Here is a 23,534-nt window from a genome sequence, read left to right on the forward strand (position 1 = left end):
ACCTCCCAGAACCCCCACTCTTCCTCTCCAACCAATTTATATATATATATTTATTATTCATCATCATTTCTACAGGAATTTCTACATATTTTTTTTGGATTATACACTGTGCATCATAATATTAGGTTTTCTATATAGCTAATATCTATAAAAATACAATTCTGCTCATTATAGATAAGCAGAATAAAATAACGTGTTTCGTCAAACATACAATTATTAAATGTATATATCTCTATCAGCAAATAGTACGAGAAACATTCGAAATTTTAAACATACTTATAATTTAAGATCTTCTATTTTTATTTACAATTTATCACTAAAAGGACAATAATCATGTTTGTTGTGATATAATTGTCTGGTAGATGGGAAGTTTCCAATCTCTAAAATTTATTTTTCTTAAAATTATATTTTTATGATGAATTGATAGTAATAATAATGATTGATGACATAAAAAAGATATTTTATTCAGTAAAGAAGCTAGTGCTCTTATAGTTTATACTTTAATAATTATTATTTTTATTATAAGTACAGGTATCCCCGATTGTCGCATTTGTCGTTTTTTATTAAATAATTGTGATGTCTACATTGAAAAGTATTTGCAAGTAAGTGTTTTGTTTATTTTAATATATTTTTTTCAAATTTATGCAGTCAGTAATACGGAATTTAACATATATAAAATAAAAACCATGATAAAGTGTGGTAAGATATTATGGAATTTTTAAAATTCACCAGACTTACGAACAAATTCGACTTTATTTTTTATTTAAAGAGATTTATATCAATTTATTTATTAATATAAATCTCTTTCGGCCCTATTTCTAACCTTTTCGGGTTTAACAGACATCATAATTTTTGTCATATCATCATATGACTGCATGTTTCACAATATTTAATCTATGTATACAGAAAAAGAATTAAATTGTTTTATTTTTGCAATAATATTTCAAAAGTTTATTTTTCAAAATGACTAAATTAGTCACTGCTTTTAGTTAGAACATATAAACAACTTGTTTGTTCTTAAGATCAACTTTTCTACTTAACAATTGATCGCAATTGTAAAATGATTATTATTTAAAACGATGACACAATCAAGTTCCTTAAAAAATTATATTAAGTGAAAGAAAGTTATGGTTTGGATAAGATTATAACTAAACAATAACTAAAAAAGATAATTTTGTAAGACACTTTTTAGAAATATCAATGGATTGTCCATTCAAGTGTAAATTATGCATTTATATATTCAGTGAATTAAATGCTTAAAAATCCATTAAATGCTCTTCAAATCCATCTTTTTTTAATAAAAAATGTAAGGTGTCTACTCTAAGTAGACGTATTACCTACAACAATTGCGTGATTTTTTTAATGCAATTATTAATATTCTTGAAGAGCTAGTTGACAAATGTGAAATATTGCATACAGATGTTTTATCCAACTTAAGCGTTTTTAATTTGATGGAAAAAAGATGGTAATAAGCAAACAATTAGTTGCATTAATTCTTATAAAAATCAGTTCGTTATGAGACTACTACTAGAAAATTGTGTTTTTTTTAATTACAACTTTGAAATAATCTGCAAATTATTGAAAATGTTATGAAGGGTTTTAATTCAAGATTTAATACTTTAAAAGAATTTGAGAAAATTATTTAATATATTTATTTCCTTTATTAATAATAATATTTATATTTGAAATATATTATTGTAGACATTGTAAACTAAATTAGAAAAAGAAATCAACAATCTGATTTAATTTTTAAAGCTAGAAAGCTTGAAGAAGACTTTTACAAATATGGTAGTTCTGAGAAATATGCAAATATTAAAAAAATGTAGTTAATATATCTATTATTGTATGCTAGAAATACATTTTATGTATTTATAAATATAACTTCTAAAATATCAGTTTAACCTAACTTTTATTATACTACAATAGAATGCATTTTAGACTGCTAGTTAATATATTAATTAAAAACATTAATTACATTTTTATTATTCTAGTTGATTGGATAGTTAAAACAACCCTATTTGCAACTTTTAATACTATAGCATAATTTGGAGTAACTACTGCTTTCAATTGTAATGTTTTATTAAGTCAGTATTATTATGTTTGGGAAATATGTAAAAAAATATTATATTTTATGTTTGTGTTCATTCACATATTTTAAACCAACAGATAATATTGTGAAATTATGAAATACATAGAAAGTTGTTATGCTTTTTGGTGAGTGTTGTATATTACAAATATCGAGTTGACACAACGGACCTATGTTTTTGCACGTCGAGATTCGTCCTTTCTCATCCCTTTTACAATTGCTGTAATAAAGTATAATGTGGTAAGTCCAGACCCTTCAGGTAGAAAGTATAGATACTTTATTTTATTGAATATACAACAGTAAAACATATTACGAAAAATAGTCATATTAAGCAATATAAAAGATGTAGTCTTCCTAATTCCACAACTAATAACATCATAGATAATTAGAAGTAACTAATTTTCAGACAAATATTAATTATAATAAAATTAGAAATTCAATTATGTTATTTTGTTAAACATAATTTGAATATTAGAAATATGTATTTTTGTATGCAGATATGCATATTCACAGCATAAAATTGTGATTATGGAAAAGTACTGACTTTCAATAAAAACAGTCTCAAACAAATTTACGCCATTTCACACTTGAAGAATAAGCATATGCATCTTGTGTTGAAATATTTTGGTGTAACTAATTAGCATTTTCAATACTTTCGATCTCGAATGACTGACAATTATTTTGGGTGAAAGTAAAACTAACTTCTTTTTCAAACATCGTGTCTTCAACGAAAATCAAAATTTTATATAATAATTGTAGTTTTACCATAAATTAATAACAAAATGTTAATAAAATAATATGTTTCAAATTTAGAGTAAATACTCTAAATAGAAGTATACAATTTTATAATATTATTAAAGTTTATATATAAATATAATTGCATTATAATGGTTGTTAAATTTGTCAAGTGTCGTTAAAACAATCGGTTCATTCTTGTATACTTTACAATTCAGAAACACTGGTCTAGACTCTAGAGAATAGTTACAAATTAATTTAGAGAAATACTACTATAATAATAAATCTTAATAAATCGGACTCATTTTGGAACTATTCGCTTCATTTTATTTTTACATTAATCAATACGCAATGTACGTGAATGAAATTGAAACATATGCGAGTTCGAAAATCGTCATACAATAAAGCACAACCTTATCTATTTTACAACAATCGATTGGCATCGTCTTGGATGTACGACAATGTAAATACCTTTGTTAAATTAGGGACAAACATCATTAACATCGGTATATTATCTGTTTGGTCATGAATGTTATAGATTGCCGTAAAGATGATATAAAATCCGTTTTACTTTTTGGTTATACCTCAATTTCTTTATGAAATTAATTGATACATTTTAACATTTAAGCAACGTTTTCAAATAAATAAATAACAAATAAAATAAAAAGTATCAAATAAAATATCCATTTTAAAACTAAATAAAATCAAATCTTTTGTATATTTGATATTCATGATGTTTACTATTCTTCTATCAAACTCTTTTTATCGCTTATCAATAACATATATTTCCAATACAGTGGCAAAATTTAATAAATTTTGACCTCGGAAAAAAAATAATATTTTTTATGAAAATTATAAACATAAAATATATTTAAAATTCTTTCTTTTGCATTTTAAATTCCTAAAATCTCTAATAGCATCTTTCTCTCCTTATTTTTAGATCTTTTAAACAATTCAGTCGATATCCCTTTGGTAAAAAAAACATATATTTAATTGCAATTGTTCATAATAAAATTCTGAATACCAGTTAAAACGTGGACCCTAGACACCAGAGTTAAGTAGATGATGACGAGGAGATGTATAGTATATATAATTTAAAGATTTAAGAGCCTTGTGTCCCCTTTAGCTGTGGACCCCACCGCATTGCGGGATCCGGCGCCATTGTAGTTTTGCCACTGTTCCAATATGACTCATTGTTTGCATTTAAAATATTTGTATTTCAAGATCTTCAGATTTCATATATCATTTATAAATATATGATTTTAATGAAACATATCAACATTTCCACTACATTGATAAAGTAACATAACTTCATAAATCAAAATTTTACTTACATTATTTTTGATATATGCACATATAAATATATTTTTAATAGAATTTCCGACGGAAATTATCAAAATTCCCGATGAATCAAACATGCGTTTGTTGGAATTTAATAATATATAGATTAAAATTCTTGTTCGCATTTCCAACCTATATTATATTTTAAAACAAAGTGTATGTATTGTGTTGAATTTTATAAAAATATTTCGAAAATAGTTAACAGTTTTAACAATGTTCAATTATTTATTAATAATTAAATACTCGTATAGTGAAACAATTTTCCCCATATAAACTAATGTAAAATACGATAATGCGTTCCATACCGGAAAAAAGTATAACTTCGTATGGATTTGTAATGTTTTTACTTTTTATATCTATGACTATTTTTTTTATTCTGTGGCTTTTTATTCCTTGACATTCAAGTGTTATTAAATTTTGCACAAAAAAATCACAAATAACTTGTCTGAGCACAAGTTTGGAAGTATGTATGATCACAAACAACACTAAGATGCAATTATCATGACTATTAACAACAGGGACTGTTATTACTTGTAACGATCCTGGTTAAAGTTAATATTTGTTAATATAAAAACGTACATAGTTTGTTTATATATTATAATAATGCTTGGACACAATACATTTTTGTTGTACTTTACCAGGAAATACAAATTATATTTGCAAAGTATAGTCCGTTACAAACAAAAGTGACAAACACATTCGAAAATGGTTAATATATTCAAAAATAAGCAACATATGTGTACACGAGTTTTGAAAATGATTTACCAAGCGCACAATCCGCGATTTATCTTCTCTTCGTCACTCATTATGCGATACGTCGCACGTTAAGCGAGTTATTTTTCTTATTTATTTTGATCGTTAAGTATATATTTTTTACAAACGTATTCTAATTTTAATTGGGAATTACAAAAAGTCACATAAATGAAAATTCTGTCATTCCACAAAATATGAAACTATATTTTAGTATTTATATATTTTTAACAATCAAAGTAATTATTTCACAATGACATTCCACATAGAGATTGATTTTTGGTGAGAAAAAATATTTTGTATAAAGTTAAGCAACGGGTGTCGCAGATGTGTAACAAATACAATGGCTCTCTCTTAGAACATTCAGAGAAACAAGTCTTAACGTCACTCACATTCACAGCTGAAGCACATCTCAGTTGATGACAAGTTGTTAGGAAAGATCTATTAAATATAAATAGAGCAATTCCTTCCATAATCCAGCTTCGATTAGCCCGGATTTTATAGTGAATACGGTTTGAAAATTTCAAAACAAACTAGATTTTAATTAACCACATTGAAAATAAATTACTATTTTTATAGAATTTTCTTTTAATATGTATAGTATGTATATGTATGTATAGTATGTATAGTAATGTTGCTTCTCGATAATTTAATAATATTATTTTCTGATTAATTCTAAAAATCATCGAATTTATTATCAATTTTATTTTGATTCGATTTATCATTTAAAAAAAAAGTTTGGAGCCTCGTTTTATTTCATTACATTACTCGGGACTCATTAGTTGACTCATCAACTTTCATAGCAATACGAGTTGTTTATAGAAATTTGATAACAAAACATTTTTATTATATAAATATTATTTTATTACTATATTATTACAGTAATTTAATGCGGCATTTTGTTAAGTAATAAAGATATGTTTTAAATATGAATATTTTCAAAATTAGTGATAAAAGTTCAATTTTAATTAGATTTCAGGAGATGTATGTAAACAGAAAGCAATTGAAGAGTGAACTATTTTTATAAATTTTAAACCAATATATGATATTCTGTAAACATGATATAAGTATACATTAATATTATAAAAAGGAATTCATCTTTACTTTTATGTTTGAACGTGAAGAAACGTTGACTTTTGAATGCCGTTAAGAAACAAGTACGGTTCGGTTTATACCTGTTTCACCCATTCCGGAGTTATTGTCATAATTCTGTAATTTTCGTTCATATCTTATCTCTTTCCGGAATCAAGACGGTCGAAGGAACAAAGACGAAAAAAATGCTTAATAGTCCTTTTCTTCTTGTAAACTTTCCAAATGTCTAGAAATGAAGGCAGGCTTTTCGAGCAGATCACCAGCAATTACTTTCACCTAATCCTAATAGTTTAATTAACACCGTATAATGGGTATTTCGTCAGCAAATAGTTCTTGTTCAAATTAATTGTATCTAGTTAATCTGTTAATGTTATTACATTGAGTTGTCGCTAATTTTGGAATGTACATTGATTTCTACAAAAAAAAAATTACAAATTCTAAGTAATCACAGACAATGAGCAATTATCATTTCATTTGCTCTAAAATTCCCACATTTTTAATCAATAAAAAATATAATCAGCATAATATTTTCTGATAACCATTTAAGTTATATTGCTATAGAGTGGATTATTAAATTCTGCAAACATACAACATTTTTATAAATTAGATACTACTAGAAGTACTTGATTGATTTTGTTCTTACTTCCGCTGCGGCTTTACGTAACAGTTTCTGGTAATGGTGCCAAGGAAGTTCCCGTTTCCGGTGCGGACGGGATTTCTATGAAATCTTACGGCACGGCCACCGCTTTGAATTATAAATTTTCCTTACAGATAAAACAAAAAAACCGTTCAGCTATCAAAAAAATCGAGTGTATCTATTATATAATTCACATTTATGTTTATCTGTATGCAATTTGTTTCGACGAATATGAATAATATTCGAATATTGAAAATTATCAATTACAATCATTACTGGCGAGAGATAATCTGAATGTATCAGATAAAATCACTTTTGTTAAATTCGGTTTTATTTATCAGGATAAAGGATAATTCTCAGAGTTAGCACCCAATGTGCAATTAAAATAAAAGCTTTTTATAATTCTTATATTTTTATTCAAACAGTTTAATTCTTATATCCCACGTGGACTTTTTGATATTGGTTCAATAATGGAATTATATACTTTCGAAATAATAATGATGTATGCAACCAAATATACATAGAAAAATTGTTTGGACATAGCTGTTTGGACATTCATTATATGATTTAAAATTTAATATACGCTCAGTCGTTATGTTTTTATTGGTGTATATAGAAGTCATTATTTATTAACCAGTTTGGATTATAAATGATGACAGAAAACCTTGCTTTTATTCGTACGATTTTCCGATGTTGACGGAAAATATTTTAGAAGTAGTAGAGGTTGAACAAATTGGTATTGTTGGTGATTTACAAAATGTAGATCTCTCCAGATGAACTTGTACCAGAAGAAATAAGAGTTGCTGATAGAGTTGTTGATAACAATCTTATTAATTTAGATAACTCCTATTGTGAACCAGTAGAGGTTGTATCTGAAGAGATGGGTATTGCTGTCGACAGTGATAGAGCTATTGATATCAGTCATATTACTTCAAATGACTTTAACATGGAAACAATAGAAAGAAAAATGATGATAAATCAAATGGTAATTTAAAAAATAATAAAGAAGTGGATTCTAAATTAAGAAGAAAATTGCAAAGAAATATTCGTTATTTAAGAAATGTAAATAAAAAACTAAAAAGAGAATATAAAGCATTTGAAAAATTTAAAAAATTGGACATTCATATTCAAAATTTTATCAGATCTCAAATATCCAATTTTGACAAGAAAAAAAGAGAATCTTATACTTTCAATGATAAGTTATTTGCGTTTGGTATATGCAAAGTAAGAAATGCTATACATTCATATCCAATATTTTTAAGTTACCATCTAAATCAACAGATTTGGTAAGTAAAATTAAATCGATCCTGGTTTAAATGATAATTTAATATTTTGTAACAACATTAAATGGTTTAATTAACCTACATTTTATGTTGTTACAAAAAATGAATTTTAGATATATGTCGACGAAATCTTTGAATGATCCTCACGAAAATTTCTTTGGCCAAATGAGGCAAACACGAGGTCCAAACACCAGGCCTACATGTACCATATTTATGGTAGTATTGATATAGTATTGAATAACGTTATAATTTCCAACACAAATTGCGAGACAGTGGCTCTATTATTGGAGATTTAAATCTATTTTTAAATGAGGTACAATCCCTTCGCCAACCCCTTCTAAAATTACAATACAATTGCCAAATAGATATATCAATGATGATCCAGTTGAACAGTTAATTGTTTGTGTTATTTGCAATTCTAATATCTATGCAAGGGTGGGATTATCTTTCCTTGGAATGGAGCAGGGGAACTATTACAGTACAAGTTATTTTAGAACATATTGTTCAGAGGTTCTTTTGCTCACACTGATATATTTAATATATCTTATTATATATTGCCTTACGTTCTACCAGAGAGAAATGATCCCCATAAATTGATGAAACAATATCTGAGAGAGGAAATTATTTGGAAATTTAATGAATGCGCACACACAAATGAGTGTATCAATAATTTACTGGATTGTGTTCTAAAAAAAGTTCATGAAACTTATTTTCAAACTTTAAATTGCATTTTAGATCATAAAACAGAAATTATTGATAACCAAGATAGGTTACAACAAAGTTAATTGCACAAGTGAACAACATTAATTTGCAAATGACCTTCTAAGAAGCATGTGGACAACACTGGAGAGGTAACTAATCATTTACTCAATACAGTTAAAATACTATTGATTAATGTTTTTGCTTTAGATTAGATGGATAATCTTTGAAGTTATTAATTATTATATTCGTAAATAAAAACATATTTTTAATTTATATTTTTTATTTATTTTTTTTTAATTTTATTTTTTTAAATATATATATATTTACTACGCGTGCGTGTGTTGTATAGATTTTTTTTAACGTGGCAAAGTAAGGATTCGCCGTTGGCAGCACTTCAACGCAACTTCAACTACTTGCACCTATCGAGCAATGAATTAACTAGCAACTAGGACCTCTGTGGTCCTCTGTTGATTACGGTTCGATTCAAGGAGAATTAATAATGGCTTGATATGATTTCAGGATAAAGCAATATGAACGTGACAATCTAAGTTTATTTTTATGTAATAAACTTAAACATCATATCATGTCAAACCAAAAGTTACAAGACTTGTGAACGATAATTCATCGTTTCCTGATCTTGACTGATGGTGCTTGTCATGATCGGGTATTCAATTATTCTTAAGATATATCGATATACCTCTGAAACGCAGTTTTCTAAATAATTTTAATCAATATTACTATTACTTTATTACTTTGAAGGGAGTATGAATAATATCATAATCTGTAAATATCATTAAATATATTTATCATATACACTCTTTTCTATTTAACAAATAATAATTCATGGATTTAAATATTCGAAAAAAAAAATATAACAAACAACTGGAATTTTGAAACAACCAGACTAATTTTTCTAAGTATATTTAATTAAAATATAGATTTCTTCTTCTCTTTTATCCCCCTGGCTTCACTTAGCTTGCGCATCTTACACAATTTCGCCAGCCACTATTTTTTTTATGTCGTAATAATTTTATACACAATTTATTCATCAATGTGATCATTATGTGGATAGTTACCATTATGTTGATTTTGAACAATCATAATTACTTAAATCTATATATTAAATCTAGTGGTTTGCAACGCTTCAGCCAGAACATTAGTATGTGAATCCAGTCTATATATCTAGTACTAAATGTTGATATTGTATCCTCGACCATATGTATATGAAGATCTTCGTGTATTTGTTTATTCTTGACCAAAGCCACTGAGTACATATTTATATTCCTATTATTATTTTAATACTAAAAGAATACACACCTACGAAACTATTTAGAATTATCAATTTGCGATAGTTAAGTAAAGTTTGGAGGTAATTGTTGTCTCCAGAATTCTTGCCGTTTGTTAAGATATTCAACTGCTTCACGAATATGATTAACAACAGGATCTTCTACATCCTCTTTGTGCTTACATCTGATGTCTGGATGCATCAATAGATTATCCAAATAATCTTTATCTACTGCCAACTCTCTAAGCAGTCTGCTAGATTTCTTGATTTTCTTGGAGCAAGCTGATTTTTGAGACCGTTCTTCGACCAATTTACTACAAGATTTAGATCTATTGGTGCTGACTGGCGTTGAATTCCGAGAAGAACGTTTCTTAGTTCCTATTCCCAGGGCATTTTCTATTGCTTTCTGTGCTTTCTCCACGCCCAATTTAAAATTTTGGTGGTCTGGTCTTACGTGCAGCCCTCGATGGAAGTACATAAGGCTATGCTCAAAATCTCCCATATAATATAAAGCTTCGGCTTTCTGGTAGATCGCTTTCAAATATTTCTTGTCAATACCCAATGCCGTTTCTGCATCTTTCAACGCGTTCTCGGGCTGTCCAAGCATAATGTAGCATTTACTTCTTGCGACCAAAGCGTTTTTCTCCACAGGATTCAATTCCAAAGCCTGAAATTTAAAAAAGAGATATAATGTGTTACATTTGAGCAATCAGTACTGTTTTTTTTTATTGGTGCAAACTACCTTGTTTATAAAGTTTAAGGCTATTTGAGTATCCTTTCTTCCCATTTCATAGTTACCAAGTGCCAGAAAGGTGGCAGGATCAGCTTCTTCAGGAATCTGTAAGTTTTTAGACCTATCCTGCTGTCTTTTCAATTTCAAGCTTTGCTTTATATCTTTAGTACCCATATTAACGGCGGCTGCTCGATCTTTGTCCGTATATAATTCCTCAGGTTTCAACCTTCGACGTTTCTTCTTCAGCAATTTTTTCTTATTAACTTCATTCTCTATGACTTTGTTACTAACTTGTGTTCCTTGTTCATCATGTTTCTTGTTCTCATCTTTATTTTCTACTGTACTTTTAAGAAACTCCTGCTTGGATTGCTCTTTGATTTCGTCCTCTTCATCCACCACACCGGTACTGACAAAACTTTGTAATATTTCATTATCTCTGGACGTATCCAAGTGCGTTGTTTTCGACTTGACGACGTTTCCGTTCATTTCAACAACTGCTTTTAACTTACAATTGCGACGAATTCACCTCTAGTGTGAACATATTATTGAACTAGCTGCTAAAAGTGGCACTTTCGTCATGGTTACCATAGAAACTCGGGTATAATCAATGCTCATTTCAAGAATTAAATATTATACATTTTATAAATGTTACTTTCATTATTAATAATAACAAAATAATTAACAAAATATTAACATTAAAATCATTATTACAAGAAACGTACTTAATATATAAATATACTTATTGAAAAATAATAAAGTATATATTAATTCAATATTATTTAAACAAAAATATAGTTGTCAGAGATATCATTTATAAACTTCTCTGATTAGTTTAAAATTAAAAAAGTTTTGTTATTATTCGATTTTAAACAGTAATTTTAATAAATTTAAACCGAGATTTGAAAGCAGACAGGAAGTATAGAGCATTTGCATGTCTGTGACTATAAAATAGGGAAACTGTATAAAAGTTTTCGAAATGGCAATTGCAAAGAAGTTTCACATGACTATTTATGAGAAAATAATGTAACCGAAACTTCGCTGACGATGCCTGTCGAAGTTTAGTTATTAGAGTAAATACGAAATACATTTTTACTATTCTAATAAATAACCAAATTTATAAAATAATAAATAAGTATTTATGATTATTTAGTTCCATATATAAACGAGTACTTTCGACAATCGAAATGTATTTCTTTCTTTGACAATTGAATGTTTGGCCGAGTTTGCACGGTTTCCAGTTCAATTGATTTCCAGTGAACGGAATCGATGCTATCTCTCACGTTCTGTACCATTTTGGATTGATATCTAGCTAAGTGCAGTTTTGTAATTAAATTTATTAATAGCAGTTACCTTGGTGTAGGCGAATACCGCTTTCAGAAGGTTTCCCGATTTGGCGTGGCAATTGGCCTCTTCGTATCGCAACTTGGATTCCTTCTTTTGATGCACCACATGCAAAACCGATGCAGTTCTCCCACGTTTCTTCTCAGACATACTGAAAGTTAAATGTAATGTAATTATTTTTCAGAATTAATTAGCCACAAGTAATTATATATAATACAATTATTATTATTTGGTCGAGAAGATAAACTTGATTATGATAAGACAGTTCCAAGAAATAAACCAGAAGAGAGAAGAACCAAAAAGAGCAGATCCAGTCTAGTAGGTTTATATAATAAAAAAATCATACGGTTTTTAATACAACGTACCATGAATATTTTTACTTTTATTTCATCCATTAAAATTTAGTGGTAATTTAAAATTGTAACGAATAAGGAAATACTTAATAATTTCAATATTGTTAAATATAATTTATTCTTCATTTGTAGCTATTTTGTCCTACGTTTAAAGTATAAAATTTAGTACAGGGACTTCTTGCTTTACGACCTATCTGCTTATAGACTAATCGCACTTACGACCAATCGACTTGTGACCAGCAATATGAATACATTTGAATTTTGTTCCAAAATGTTTATAATTTATTATCTACATATTATATATTTATTCCCAGTTATAATTAATAAAATAGTTTTTGGTAAACCAAAAAATGTCAGAATTAAAACCTTTTTCTGAAAATCAAATGCAAATCGTTTCATAGATTATTGACCGAATGTACAAAGTTTTATATTAGTTAATAAATAAGTACAGCGTTAATATCATCTTAAAATATCTGGAGATGTGAACTATTCTTGGAAAATAAACTACTTTTTGGAATCATATGGAAATATTGAAATACTTCAGCGATTCTAATCGAAAATATATGTAATAATAGTTGAGATAATATTGCAATTGTAGAAACCAATGAAGAAATTTTATTTATTCATTCATTGTATAAACAGAAATTAGTTAACGTTATTAATAGCACAATTTTGACCACATGCATTACTGTTAAAGTTAAGCTTTTTCCAGAAAACGCAAATTCATTAAAGCTTATTATCTGCATGAAACATTAAGTACATTCATTGAATTAGAGTATTACATTTAATAGTTTTGTTTTAAAAACAAAATTGAAAACATTGATATTTTTTGGAAGACACTAAGAAATGTTTGAATAGAGATATTCAGATGGCTCAATCAATAGGTTGATGAATAGAGGATGTTAAAAATTTATTGAATTTAGAAGATGATGATTTTTCAGTGGAAGATTTAGATAATCTTATTAGCAATGAAGATAAGAAAAATGAAGATAAAATTAAAGAAGCTCATACCAAAAAAAAAATGTTAACAACTAAAGATTTAAAAATGTGTTTAAATTATATTTTTACTCAGTGAAAATTATTCTGATTTAGGAAGAAGTGATATTATTAAGTGATGAGTATTATATGCAATAACTACGTATATTAAACGAAAGAGAAAAAGCACAAACATTCCAATTTATATGTAAGTTATTTATTTAACAAAAAATCTTTTTGTTCTTCGCGGATTTAACTAAGCGCAATTGAATTGTGTTTGAAATTTTAGTTTAAAAATGATAACGGAAGTATCGCCCCATTAAGGTTGTAGTGGGCCTATTTAAATATGAGGCCGCCTTGATTTAAGAAGCGCGCGCCCGCCGTGCCTGTGCGAAAATTCGCCAATATTTTTAAGGCTCTATGATTTTTTATATTGGAAATCAAGAGAGGCCGCAAATAAAAATTTCCATCAAATTTATCTGAGTACCTCGCTACTTAAGACATCACTTAATAAGTTCGTAGAATGACTAATAAAACAATAACTTTTGGGCAATATTCGACTTTATTAATCAACATAATCTTCTTTAAGAGTGATACATACGGTGCATTGTCTTGGTAATAAATGATTAAAATTTAGTGCGCATCCCAAAATACGGAGACCAAAACCTTACCAGCTGACATTTGCTTCTTTGGCTGGTTTGGACGGCTTTCACCCTTTGCTGTTCATGAAGTTAACGACCGATTTGACTCTAGAGTATAGTGGTGGATTCATCCATTGTTACATACCACATGAAAAACCTTTTAATTTCGCTTCAACAGCTCCATATAACGGACTCACAAACTCGTTTTTGTTATTGGTCCACTGTGAGCAAATGTTCCTGCAAAATGGTGAATGCACTACCTTCTGATATCCTGATAACTTCAGAGTGTCTCACGAAACTTCAATTTACGATCGGGCAAAACCATTTTGTCGACTTTTTTAATGTTTTCTGTAAAAATTGCCGAATTTAGGCGACCAGAGTCTTTAGCATCATTTGTGTCTGTACGACCGCGTTTAAAATCTGCAAACCGCTTCACCACCATTTGTCTCGACGGAAAAGAGTCTCCATAACACTTATCAAGCCATTGTTTTGCTTGAACGGTGTTTTTTCTCATGAAAAAGCAATGTTTTATCAACACGCGAAATTCAGATTTTTGCATTGTTTTCAAAATTACGAAAGTAGCGTCTCTAAAACCACTGAAAATTGTGAACTAAACGTCAGATAGCCATGAAATTTTAACAGGCATACTCTGAAGGTTGGTACTTCCTATATCATATAGATTTTTCGGTAAAGGTACCATCTAAATGTCATCCTAAGAACTTAATGAGTGAGTGAATATTTTGAAAGGGGACAAAGATTTGAAGTTTCGTCGCTGAATTTATTAAATAATGAATCTGATTAATAGTTCTCAATTAATGTCATTAAATGCAATTTAAAGCAGGGATACTTTACTGCGGACATAATATGAAATGTTTCAATATCACGAAAGCTCTTACGTCGAATTTATCATTTACATTATTACTCTATAAATAGTATACTGTATCGGCACTATGTTTGTATATAAAGTTCTTTTATTTCCTTTTATTTTTTCATCGTCAAAGAAATTTCCGCGATTATTAATTTCCTGGCATGCATATTTTCCATAATAAACTCCGTGCTTTTTAGACATCGCATTATGAAAATTATCGATTCGTTTGTTTCAAATGATTTATGTCACTGCGTGTCGTAAAACAACAAGAAAAAAATATGTACATAATGTATATATATATTTATAGACCATAAAATAAAAATATAATGTAACTAAACATTAATCGATTCTAGAAAAAACGTTTAGTTCTCCACTGCGGCTTGAACTGAATGTAGAAATTCAATTCATTTATTATAACTATAATAATAATGTACCATACTATATTTAGCATGTAGTGCATCATTGAAGATTTGCAAAACGATTTAATCTAATTTCATTAGTATTTCCAATTTATTTCCTATATGTAAAGAAGTGACATACAAGTGATACAAAAACTGTATTGCTTTGCACAATAATAAGAAATTTTTTGATAAACAAAAGTACTTTCTATTTTATTCTAGTTATTACAACAGTTTAAAAGTATATATAATATTATACATTTTATAAGAGCTTATCTTTATTATTTGTCATTTTATTAAATAAATACTGTAAACTATAAAATATAACCACAAACTCACTTATTTTTATAAATTGAATTATATTTTGTAAAATCTCTTTGGTATTTATATCAATAATATAGTTTTATTTTATGGAAATTAGATTTTGCAGCGAAACTATGATTAATAAACAAGATTTTTTTCCATAATTACATCCAATTATTGACACATAATAATAATTATTATTTTAATGCGAACAACAATTATATCAATGACAATAATAAAACTTTGGAGTAAATGTATTCATTTGAATATAAAAAAGGTAGCTGGCGAAATTGTGATTGACACAAGCTAAGTGAAGGGATTGGAGGTTTAATCACACTTCAAAGTTAATGTTAAATGTAGCCTGTAAAGAATTAGACAATTAAACAACAAATAAAATGAAACTAATATTTTCTATATAAAACTTCTTTAACTAAATTTATTATTTCATTTCATTAATGGTGAAATTTGCAGAAGTACGCCTTATGTAATATGTTTTAATTTATTTTGTGCGATTGTCTATTAATATTAAATATTTGAAGAAATGAAAAGAAGATTTCTTTTGAACTAAATGTTATTTTTATATAAACAAACATTTGAGTTGTTTGTAATTAATAAACTTTTAATATTTCACTGAATACTGAATGTACAAGCAAATAAGGAGAAAATGTTTATCTTTCAACGATTATACTGATACACTTAGCAATTAAAGTAATTATTTGTCTCGGATTATGTATTTTGTTCAATTCGTAATTAACATTACTATAGAATCTTAATAAACAATTATTTATGTAATCAACTAAGAATTTATTATTAAATAAAGTTTGAAACTTACTTAATTTCCTTAAAGGTTGTGCGATCTGTTAAGAAGTGTTTTCTTCTAAACATTTTTATGTCCGTGTTTTAAATATGAATTCAATAAATATTAATTTATTGTAATTCATACCAATTATTACTATTATTTCAACAATTAATTATGATAAGAAATAATTAAAAACTACGAAAAGAGAAAGAAAATTAGTAGATTTTAATTTTCTTATGTACAAGGAAAAATGTTTCGACTTTCATATATTTTTTTGAATTATTGAAATTCAGCTACTATTGCATTTTAGTAACAGTAGCTCTTTCTTTAAATCATTAATTTCATCATGTGAATGAAAATGCTTATTTCAAATTTTTTTTTTTTTTTTAAATTCGTAATAATCATTACTATTATATGAACAATTAATTTTGATTATTGTAAATATATTTTTAATTCCATAAGAATATTTGGAGTTTTATATTTGTTTTAGATCATCTATTTTTTAATATTATTTTTAGGAATAACTATATTTTTAAGAAGTTTTTTTTTTGTTAATTTATCTTAGTCCGTGTATTTTGTGAATTTTCGGGTTTATTAACAATAGTATGATAAATATTATGTCTTTCTAAAAATCATTATTACAATATAAACAAATAATTATGATAGTAAATAAGAAATAGCATCAATAAAAATGATTTTTGTCTAAAGTTTTTTTTTTATTTGCAAAGCTACAGAATATAGTTTAGTACTTACTTAATTTTCTTAAGAGATGAGAAAAGTCCGAAGAAAAATGTTTGCTAGTGTCGGGACGCAAAATCGATGTTGATTGAATTTATGTTTGGCATCATATTGGCATGGAACGTGGATTGGAAGCGACTGATGGGGGATCACAGGATTGGAACCAACATTCGACCGCCTTCGAAAACCCCGATCCCCCAGTTACAAACCACTCGCAACATAACTATATATATATTATACGTAAGCAGGTAATGTACCTGTGGAGGCAAATGCAAAGTGACACAGATATGAGACGGGTACATCGGGGTACAGCAAATAACTCGCATTAATAATCATACAAAATCAGTCACGCACCTTCAGTTCCGACAATTTCATTCCCAAACATTGTAATATATTTGATTGAGCTATTAATAAGAAGCACTTACAAAAATCTAGTTAAAAGAGAGTAAACAAACAACATTGATGTAATATAAAATGTATAAGTATATTAATCTGAGTAATAAAGTAAAAGGTAATAAAAAGCATTAATATTTAGGTCAAAATTACTTTTTATTTTATAGTTGTCTGAAAATAAATTGACTTAATTAACTATTTTTATAAAATTTATTTTAATTTTGCTCAATTCAATTTTAATTATCATAATCGCACTATGCGTGTCATTGCTACATGAAATGTCGGTAGGTGTATTTTTAATATTCTCAAAACCAATCGTAGTTTCTAAAAGCATAATCAATATAATTGATTGATTGAATTTCAAATATAGTGGAAATTACGATAATGCGTAACATGTCGGAAAAATAGTATAACTTGGTCTCGCTTTTTATTCAGAGACATACAAATGCTATTAAATGTTGCACAAAAAAAAAACTTACAAATAATATGTCCAAACACAAGTTTGGTAATATGTATTTGTTTTGCTTTTACTGCAAACACAAATTATATTTGCAAAGTATATTCCGCTATAAACAAATATGACAACAAACAATCGTAGATGGTTAATATATTAAAAAATACATATAATGTGTACAAAAGTATTGAAAATGATGTAGCAGGCGTACAATCCGGAACTTCTTTCCTCCACATCACTCTTTATGCGAATTGTAGCATTTTATTTTACTATTTAAGCGAGGTTTCACCGGATCTTTATTTCAATTTAATGAATTTTACATATATACAGGGTGCACCGTTAGAACCCGGACAAGAAAACGTTTTAGGTATTTTTTTTATTTAAGTCAATATACAAAGATATCAAATAATGCTGTTATATCTCATTTAAAAGATTCTTGCTGAAAACTTTTATTCTATATAGCCACCTTGTATTGCTATCACCTGCTCAATCCTCGCCCTAAAGCGCGAGCACGCAAATGATCGCGGTTCATGGCCGTAAACTCAGCCTCGGTAAGGACCCAGAAGGTGTTGACGTTTAGAGTGCCTAGACTTGTTGGTATGTCTCTCGACAAAGGGTTTAGGTCGGGACGGCTAGGAGGCCAAAATTAATTCTTCCAAAATATGTCAATATTGTCAGAGAGACAATTTTGGAGTGAAGGACGTGAAGGCTTTCTACAATCGCTGCTCTTCTGGCGTGACCCATGCTATTTGAAAGATTTAATTTAGAAGCCTTTTTACTTATTTCTATATATAAATAACAGGAAGACCAATGTATTGATATTCTTAAGTTTTGTTGTCCATTCTTTTGTTATGGTATTAATAAAATGAATTGATTGATTAAATTTTATAGATTTAAAAGAACCATGACATAAATACAAACGTATATCCTGTAAAAAATAAACCCGCATAGCGTCGATTTTTCAACCGTTATGAAAACAATTTATATGGGAAATTAAAGTTAAAAAAAAACACTTAACATATTTATTCATTCGGATTCAACCCTGCAGAAATAACTTCCTTTCAAATATTACGTTTTTTCTATCAATTTGGACTATCTTAAGAATTTATTCTGTCGGAGGTTTGAACTATTATCATAAATTAATGGATAGGTTTATATTTAAGCCTATTTGCTATAAGTTGCAATTTCTTACTTTGTTCATTATGTATTATTTAACATGCGACAAACCTTCCTGGATTACAATATGCAACCTAGAAGAAATAGATTTTTCATTTATGCAATCAAGTCTTTTAATATGCGATACGACATACTTCCTCTATTAGTTCGGTATCAAACAGTCAAACAGATAATGGCGAAACTGATTACTCCCAATATTTGCATAAATTGGAGGTGTCTCCTTTTCTTTAATTATTTTTTTATTTTTAATACAGCTTAATAATTGTGACACTAAAATACTGATTTTTTTTAGTACAAGGGATTATCATATAACTCGAAATCATTATTAGAGTTGACCTGTTTGAGTACCATTGATTTTGTATAGCAGCTTTACCATCAATACTTTATTGAACGCAAATTTCAATTCATATATATATAATAATTTTATAAGGAAAACGTTTTTGACGAAGCATGTTGTTACAATTTATAAAATAAATGTGCGTTTTGTCATTTCTAAGTAGATATCATATTGAATAAGAAGGTAAGGCAAATACATTTTAGTCTAGCTACTTTTTATTATGTTAATCTAATTTTATAAAGAAATAATAATATAATATGGACGCAAAGACCTCGGTCGTTAGCCCATTGACCAGCCTGTTAACTAATTTTTTTTTGTTAATTTATGTAAGAATTTATATACTTATTTTGAGAGTTATTATTATTATCATTACTTATATTTATTTATAGAATGTATTTTGTTTTGTATGTTTGCTATCTGGCCAATAAATTATTATTATTATTATTAATAACATTTATTGCAACAAATTACCATACTACAAACTCAACAAACATAACAAGAAATTAAGACAAATTGATCTGCTGCAAAGGGCTACCGACCATAGGTCTTTCCGCACATGAGATTATATTTTTATTAAATACTTTTAAAATAATAATTTGTTAGTCACTACATAAGATGGTCATATTGCCGATTTGTGGTGATATCATTGTCGCTAGTTTGTAACTAAAGTGCTTTCGAAAATTTATTTAAATCTACAAGAGAAAAGCATCTAACACTTTATTTTGTGATTATAGTGATAATTTTTATATAGATTATAGAAGAACAACAGTAGAATATGCCTTATAAACATTTATATCTTTTACTTAATTGTCTATATGTAATTCATTTAATTTAATAAATATATATATAGTATAAAGTTAAAAATAAAAGTGAACTAATCTAATACTTAACATATATTCTGATCTTTTTACACGTTTGTTTTATATAATACTCTCCGTTCATATAATACTGCTTTAAATATTACTTATAAAATTATAGAAAAATATAAATTTATGAATACAAATAATTTTATACATCTATATTATTTAACTCATAGACCTGTGAACTGTAACCTTGGTCTGGAATTTTCCTTCTTCCAAATCCCAATCGCTCATATCACGCAGCGAAGGCAAACTTCTTCTATTCCTATCGTCCGCGTTCTCTTTATTCTGAGTTTTATTAATTTTTGAGCCGTAACGTAAAAGCTTATTGGTGTTGGAATCTTTCGGAAGGACTTGCAAGACCGTATCTATGAGCTTAGCCTGCGGGGCTGGAGGTGTTGGATTATTTATAACGATCAGCGCCTGTTTCTTCCGTTCGTTAGCCTCGTTTTTCTTCATCAGAGATTTGGCTTTTCTGTTGAGAAGATCTTGCGCCTCCGGATAATGGGACAGCGCTGCATTCAAATCGGCCTTACTCAACACAAACAAGTTGGAGTATCCATGCGACCTTCAATATAAATTGTATCACTGTTATCGTATTTCACCTTCAGTTCATCATTACCTAACGTCCGCAGTCCTGCGGTTCATTCCCGCTATACCAAGAAGACTGATTTCGCCAAAGACTGACCCTTCCGTTAAAGTGGCTAAAACCTCATTGTCGTCTTTCCCAATGACCTGAACATGTCCGGATTGAATGATGTACATTTCCTTGCCAACATCTCCCCTCTTGCATATCGTATCGCCGGGTAAATAAATGACCGATCGAAGTTGCAGGACCAACTCTCTAAGCAATGCTTCATCGCAATCAGCGAACAGTTTCACTTTATTTAAAATTTGAATGTGAACATTGATCGCTATATCGGTTTTCATTTTATGAGGCAAACAATCCATTATCGTATTTTCGTCTGAAATAAATTTTATATCAAAAATATTATTATTATTGTTGATATTGCAATTATACCTAAAGTATGCTGAGTTTCCCATGTATAATTAAACCATAGTTTGACACGTCTCTGCATATCTTGTGGTAAATTTAAGCGCCGCATGTATTCAAGCGTTTCGTCTACAAGTTTTCTGTACTCTGTTTGAGATCTAGTCGCTGTTGCAATAATATCTCTAATTTGTCCAATTAGCAGAGCAAATACAAAGACACCCATTAACCATGAGAATGTCATAAACATGAACTCAATTTCTTGGGTGGGCTTCGGATTCTTACCAATGGACGTCGCCGTCTTCGTCGCAAAATAGAAACACTTAATGTAAGCATTTCCTTTTCCGTTGAATACAAAATTGTTACTACCAATACCCTCCCACGCAGAAAACGCATAATATGCGCATGCATTCAGGTGTATTAGGTACATCATGTAAAGTAACGTCCTTGAAATTCTTACTATGTGAGGAGAAGCAATTAATTTATCGACTAAATTAAAAAATCCCCAAAATGTATGGAGCTTGAAGAATCTCGGAAATCGCAATATAACCATTTCAGGTCCCAGAAACACATAAAGTAAGTCTAGAGGAAGTATCGATACAAGATCAAGCTGAAATGCGTATATTAATATATGGTGATGTAGTAATTGATTATATTTTACGACACCTTAAAGCTTTTCTTGCGTATGTAATTTTGCTTAGTAAAATTAATATCTTTCATCCAAAACCCTTCGCTCAAAAACATAATTCGTGGCTGAATGAGAACGATGTCCATTAAATAGATTAGATCCGCAAAATAATCGAAAAACATCCAGAGTGCTCTATTATCGGGTGTTTGGTATGGAAATGTGCTTCTCAGCGGTATAACCCACGTATTATAAAGCACTGCGGAAGCAGCGATGAACATCCACACAACGTAGATAGTCCCTTGAGGATCAATAACCTTTTTTGTATATATATTTTTAATTTGCGTCCATAGATCGCTTTTAACTGTATTGTTCTTTAATTCCTCGGGAGCCGCAGGAACAACATTAATCTTAGGTTGCACCTTCAACGGTGGTGGCTCCAAGTTTTCATGACTTCCTATAGAAGACGGAGTTTGTGGAATTTGGATTCGTTCGCGCGCTGCGTTCGCCCTATAAGTGAACGCATCCACTAAATGTCGAATCCGATCTTGGATGAACTGTCTGTTTGCACCCCTGAAATGCAAAAAAAAAAATCGCAATTACTACTTTATCTATTTTTTTTGTTCTGTGATTTTTAGATTTAAATTATCGATCGTCTCACATTGAAATTGAGGAGCTTGCCAGCGACGGTGATTTCACATCATCCGTAACTTTTCCATTGTCGTAAATCGGTGTATGATTTGGGGATTGACTTTGCTCGCTGACCCAGGAAACATTTGAATTCGCAGATTCCTTTCTGGTCACTTGGTCCAAATTCAACATTTCCGGATACACCATTCTCTAATCATGGAGAACAAAATTGTGATTATGTTCGTGTCGTGTGTTTTCTTAAATACCTTTTTGAGACGGTATATTTTTTCCATGTCTACACTTTCAAAACCCCTTTCGTGACATTCGGATGACCACTAAAATGCAACGGCAAAAGCCACGGGAACCCAACCTATAAGACCAGTTGCTATGGCAGCGGCCTTTTAAATCGATATTTATATGATGAGTAAAGATATACGAATAGATAACGTATATACTATACCCATGTAACATGCAATATTTTCTAACAGAAGTACTATTGATTGCTACATAATGGTTTGTTTGCATGATAAAGCCATTATGTTAGAAATAAATTTTAATTTACTACTAAATATCATTAACATAACATTTTTTTATAATTGCTTACCTGCCAATATGATCAAATAAATAACCAATTAATTATAACCCATGAAATAATGTGTAACACCATTATTTCATCAAGACAACAAAATATTTTTGATCAAAAGATATTGAATATCCCTATAGGGAGATTTCTACTGCTTTTTTATGAATAAATTAGAATTTTTATAAAATTGCTTATAGTTATCCAAAATATCATACAACAGAAAAATATAATTTTAAGAATTAAAAGAATCGATGTTCATTTTATATTACTTTAAAAATATTTAGCTGTAAGGTTCAACTACAATCATCTTAACCTATGGAATTTCGAACACCTTTTACACAAAAAATAGAAGGTCACCTTAATAATTTAGATGAACCTTAGACTCTAAGAGATTTTTCACTGTTCCAGTAATTATTACCAATGGA

At 28.6% G+C, this 23,534-nt stretch overlaps 2 protein-coding genes across 3 annotated transcripts; both read right to left on the reverse strand.

Annotated features, from left to right (window-relative positions):
- Window positions 1–9,921: 9,921 nt before the first annotated feature.
- On the reverse strand, window positions 9,922–14,210 carry LOC108563866 (tetratricopeptide repeat protein 25). Of its 2 annotated transcripts, XM_017922663.1 has the most exons (3): window positions 14,100–14,210; window positions 11,995–12,136; window positions 9,922–10,578 (listed from the first exon to the last, which is right to left on the reverse strand). In XM_017922663.1, the coding sequence occupies exons 1-3, from the start codon at window positions 14,102–14,104 to the stop codon at window positions 9,979–9,981; spliced, it is 747 nt and encodes a 248-aa protein (XP_017778152.1). In that variant the 5' UTR covers window positions 14,105–14,210; the 3' UTR covers window positions 9,922–9,978. The 2 variants fall into 2 exon arrangements, with proteins under 2 accessions (XP_017778152.1, XP_017778153.1); XM_017922664.1 differs by lacking the exons at window positions 11,995–12,136; window positions 14,100–14,210 and adding an exon at window positions 10,654–10,932.
- Window positions 14,211–20,347: 6,137 nt separating this feature from the next.
- LOC108563862 (cyclic nucleotide-gated cation channel beta-1-like) lies at window positions 20,348–22,939 on the reverse strand. The gene is made up of 6 exons (XM_017922657.1): window positions 22,793–22,939; window positions 22,558–22,736; window positions 21,938–22,469; window positions 21,302–21,881; window positions 20,903–21,245; window positions 20,348–20,848 (listed from the first exon to the last, which is right to left on the reverse strand). Exons 1-6 carry the CDS (start codon window positions 22,817–22,819, stop codon window positions 20,446–20,448), a joined length of 2,064 nt encoding a protein of 687 aa, XP_017778146.1. The 5' UTR covers window positions 22,820–22,939; the 3' UTR covers window positions 20,348–20,445.
- Window positions 22,940–23,534: the final 595 nt, after the last annotated feature.

The sequence above is a fragment of the Nicrophorus vespilloides genome, unplaced genomic scaffold (assembly GCF_001412225.1).
Source record: "Nicrophorus vespilloides isolate i.1.1-1 unplaced genomic scaffold, Nicve_v1.0, whole genome shotgun sequence".
In the NCBI taxonomy this organism is placed as follows: Eukaryota; Metazoa; Arthropoda; class Insecta; order Coleoptera; family Silphidae; genus Nicrophorus; species Nicrophorus vespilloides.